This window comes from Pelobates fuscus, chromosome 3, assembly GCF_036172605.1.
Source record: "Pelobates fuscus isolate aPelFus1 chromosome 3, aPelFus1.pri, whole genome shotgun sequence".
Classification (NCBI taxonomy): Eukaryota; Metazoa; Chordata; class Amphibia; order Anura; family Pelobatidae; genus Pelobates; species Pelobates fuscus.
In genome coordinates this window covers 169659096-169664095 of record NC_086319.1, presented here as the reverse complement: position 1 = coordinate 169664095, position 5000 = coordinate 169659096, and the positions used below count along the sequence as shown (strand labels likewise).

The 5000-nt window shown below is 37.9% G+C and overlaps 1 protein-coding gene across 3 annotated transcripts in view; it reads left to right on the top strand.

The window, feature by feature from the left end:
- ADIPOR2 (adiponectin receptor 2) overlaps nt 1–5000 on the top strand; it is a 125174-nt gene that overhangs the window by 75497 nt on the left and 44677 nt on the right. For all 3 annotated transcript variants that reach the window (XM_063447659.1, XM_063447657.1, XM_063447660.1), the window contains one exon: nt 36–155. In XM_063447659.1, coding sequence (XP_063303729.1) covers nt 36–155 — 120 coding nt within the window. The remainder of the gene's footprint in view (nt 1–35; nt 156–5000) is intronic.

Below are 5000 nucleotides of genomic sequence, written 5' to 3'. Positions count from 1 at the left end.
CAAAGTTTCATGGAAATACGTCTTTTATTTTTCAGACGCCAGAGAAGTGTGATCACGTAGAGGAGGCCGGTCAAGAGGATGAAGGATTCATGGGAATGACCCCTCTCCTTCAGGCCCACCATGCCATGGAGAGGGTGGAGGAGTTTGTCTGCAAGGTACAGTTCAGTTAACCACTGAAGGATGTTAGAAAATGTTTTAACTGTTTAGCTTCCAAAGACAAACCTCATTGTTTTATCTCTATCCCAGTTTGTGTGCGTGCGTTCTGTGAAGTAATAACTGGAGATGGAAAGTAACTTCTCTTGTGGGCATTGGATGCGTCACTGAAATGTACGCACATGATTTCTAAACTGCCACCACTCCCTCATTTTCAAGCCCACCTACACAAATCTTATATCAAAACGTTCAACTATCCCTGCTCCCACTAGAAATGTCCATGGCTAAGCCATAGTCCTGATAGTTTTCACAATATGGCCATTTGTTTGCAACTCACGCCGTCCATTGACATTCATTGAAACTTCACTCTAGCCAGCTCAAACTTGAAGGGCAATTTCTAAACTGCGACTGTGCCTTCATTTGTAATACTTCAGAGACATACTATGCATCAAAACGTAGGTCTTGGTCTTGTGATTCTCACAATATAAAGCTCTTCGCTGTAGGATGTATAGGTTTTAGAATACGACCGTTTGAAGTTGGCAATCGCCAAAATACTCTGACCTGTGCCAGGCTGGAGCAGCAAGTGATGTTATAGACAGGGCTTTTTGTACACTGCTAATGTTTTTATAAATGTATGTTTTAATGTAACTGTGAAGCACTTTGGGCAACAACGTTGCAATTAAATGTGCTATATAAATAAATAAGTTACTCCGCCCACTCCAGTTGTAGACTACTGGTGGAGGCAAGAACACTTCACACAATTTCCCCAGAAATTGTAGCTTTTCTAGTTATAAGCGGAAATAGTCAGTGTATTTTTAGAGAAATTGGAGATTAGTTTTGTAATTGGACAGTCAAGCCTATGTGAGTTAGAGAAGAGGGGGTACTCCCAAGAGTTAAAGCTGAACTGATATTTGTTCTCTTTGCTTGAAAAGTAATATTAGAGGAACAGAGCAAGTTCTTGCTGTGTGCACCTAGAAATCCATACAACTTGCTATCTGGTAGAAATATATATATCTCTATGTATATGTATATATCTCTGTCTCTATATGTCTATATCATATTGGCGGTACAGTAAGGTTCAATCCAGCTTACTTCCAGTTTAAATATAATTGGACCTATTTCTGCTTGCTGACAATCTTAAGCTAAACCACTGGAAACTGGATTTAGAAAACTGAGTAAGTGCCCATGTCGGTCAGAGTTTCTAATGAAATAAATATTATCTCTGATGTTTTTGTGATAGCCGGTCTGATAATTTGCTGTGTCAGGTGTTTTTACTCCCCTTAGCCTAGCCAATGCTACATCAGAACTTGCTACACAATTCTATTTATATTTAGTGCTAAAAGTCTTCAATGGTGTCTATAGCAAACAATTTGGTTTAAATGGTGCCTGCCCCTTCCACCACTTCTATATGGTGGTATTAAACAAATGCCCAGTTGCCAAGATAATTTTGTAGTTTTCATTGTTTTCCAATTCACTTTTTTCATTATGGAAATTGTATATAAGATAGTCATAACAAACTGGTAAAACTAAACCTGATACATATCTACAAACTGCTTTAACCCCTTAAGGACGGAGCCAAATGTACAAGTTGCGATCAAAACAAAACGTAAACAAACCACAGAATTTGGCTCTGTCTGTTCAACTATAATTTACCTCTTTCATACTAAGTGCACCCACACTTATTATATATCGGTTTGTTCAGGGGAAACAGGGCTTTCATTCCATATCAAACATTCATATATAGAACTCCATTTTATATGAATAAAATCTAAAAAAGTTTGAAAAATTAAGAAATTTTGATATTTTTCAATTTCTGCATGTCAATTTAACTGTTAATGTCACAATACTGTTTGGTTTTACTGCAATAAAACATACATATTTGTATTCAGAAATGTCTCATGAGTAAAACAGTAACCCCCATGTATAGGTTTTATGGTGTTTTGGAAAGTTACAGGGTCAAATATACGTCCTGTCTATTTATTTATTTTTTACGTAGAAATTTCACAGATTGGTTTGCTGGGCCTAGGTTGCCTTTGAGACCGCATGGCAGCCAAGAAATGTAAGTTACCCCATCATGGCATACCATTTGAAAAAGTAGACATCCCTAGGTATTCAAAATTGGGTATGGTCAATCTTTTGTAGTAGCCACTTGGGCACAAATGCTAGCCAAAGTTAATGTTAGTTTATTTTTTTTTCCATTTTTCAAATAAAAACTGTACTTTTACTGATAATGTTATTGTCAGTGTATAGTTAACTGCCCTGAAACACTCCTAGTTCTATTCAGTGATGTCTCACAAGCGCCACGGTACACCCCATGTATAGGTTTTATGGGGTTTTTCAAAGTTAAAGGGTCATATTTACGGCTTATCCATATATGCTTTTTCACAATGAAATTTGTCATATTGGTTTGCTGTGTCTAGGCTGCCTTTGAGACCATATGGAAGCCAAGAAATGAAAATGACCCCTTAATGGCATACCATTTGAAAAAGTAGACATCCTAAGGTATTCAAAATGGGGTATGGACAGTCTTTTTGTAGTAGCCACTTGGGCACAAAGACTAGCCAAAGTTAGTGTTCCGTGTTTTTTTTTTGGCGTTTTTCACATAAAAACTGTACTTTTACTGATAATATTAACATCAGTATATAGTTTACTGCCCTGAAACACTCCCAGTTCTATTCAGTGATAGCTCACGAGCGCCACGGTACCCCCCATGTATAGGTTTTATGGGGTTTTCAAAAGTTACAGGGTCATATATACGGCTTATCCATTTATGCATTTTCACAATGGAATTTTTCAGATTAGTTTGCTGTGTCTAGGCTGCCTTTGAGACTGTATGGCAGCCAAGAAATGAAAATTACCCCTTAATGGCATACCATTTGAAAAAGTAGACATCCCAGGGTATTCAAAATGGGGTATGGTCAATCTTTTGTAGTAGCCACTTGGGCACAAATGCTAGCCAAAGTTAATGTTAGTTTTTTTTTTCATTTTTCACATAAAAACTGTACTTTTACTGATATTAACATCAGTATATAGTTTACTGCCCTGAAACACTCATAGTTCTGTTCAGTGATGTCTCACGAGCGCTATGGTACCCCCCATGTATAGGTTTTATGGGGTTTTGGAAAGTTATAGGGTCAAATATACGCTTGTCCATTTTTGGTTTTACACATTGAAAATTGGCAAAGCGATTTTCTGGGCCTATCTTGCCTTTGAGAGAGCATGGCAGCCTGGGTAATAATATTTCCACTATTATGGCATACCATTTTCAAAAGTAGGCAACCCAGAGTATTTCAAATGGTGCATTTTAAGATGTTTGATCTAACCACTTTATCAGAAATGAAGGCCGCACATAGCGGTTTTATTTGTGCTTTTTTCCGCACATGAACTCACTTTTCACAGGACATTTCTTATTCCTGGTATGAGTTATTGCAACAAAGCCTCACAATTTTTTTTTTAACATTGTCTCCTGAATATAACGGTACCCCCATGTACCGGATTTTCTGTTTTTTTGGGGAAGTCACAGGGACACATATATTAGATGTCCATTTCAAAGTTGGAAATTTGACAAGGTGATTTCCTGGGCCTATTTCGCCTTTGAGAGAGCATGGCAGCCTGGGTAATAACATTTCCACTATTATGGCATACCATTTTCAAAAGTAGGCAACCCAGAGTACAACAAATTCAGACCTTCAGATGTTTGGTCTAGCAATTTTAACAGAAATGATGGGCCCATGTAGCAATTTCTACTTTTATTTTTGTCTTTTTAATCACACAAATTGCATTTTCACTAGAAATGTCATAATCTGGTATTAGTTAGTGCACTAAAACCTCAGTATTTTGATTTAACACTGTCTTCTGAATATAACGGTACCCCCACGTATCATTATTTCAGATTCTTTCCGATAAGTACAGAGCGAAATATATTAGATGCCCTTTTAGCTTGTAAGTTTGACAACGTTATTTGCTGGGCCTATGTGGCTATTTAGAGAGCATGGCAGCCTGGGTAATAACATTTCCACCGTTATGGCATACCATTTTCAAAAGTAGGCAACCCAGAGTACAACAAATGGCAGACCTTGAGATGTTTGGTCTAGCCATTTTAACAGAAATGATGGGCCCATGTAGCAATTTCTACTTTTATTTTTGTCTTTTTAATCACATAAATTGCATTTTTACTAGAAATGTCATAATCCTGGTATTAGTGCACTTAAACCTCAGTATTTTGATTTAACACTGTCTTCTGACTATTTCGATACCTACATGTACAATGTTTCCAGGTTTTTAGTATATCACAGGAATAGTACAGCACCCCCACATACACTTTGATCTGAAGGCAGAGAGAGGCAGATAGATCTTTGACTCAGATACTGCAGCATTAACCCTGTGATTAGTTTTTTGCTTTTTTTTTTTTTTTTTTTTTTTGAGAAGGCACATTTCAAGTACTACAAATGTAGTATTTTGAGTTGTTTGGTGTAGCCACTTTAGAATGGCTAGCATAAACAGGGACAGGCCAAGGTCAGGGCAATCCAGAAATCAGAGTAGTCGGTAAAACAAGCCAATGGGTCGGTACAGGCAGCTAACGAAGCATAGTCAGGATAAGCCGAGGTCAGGGAATCCAGGGAAATCAAGCAAACAAACTGCCAAAGTACCATACAGAGTGATTTAGTAGTTCAGCTCTGTATGGTAGACTTTGAAACAGTCTGTTATGCAGAGGGCGGGTAGGGATGGACAGGATGGGCAATAATAACTGGAGTCCTTTCGGACTCCTCTTTTCCAGCAAACACGGCATCTTCGTTGGGGTGACCTTTTACAGGATGTCGGGGGGATTCGGGAAGGGAAATGTTTGC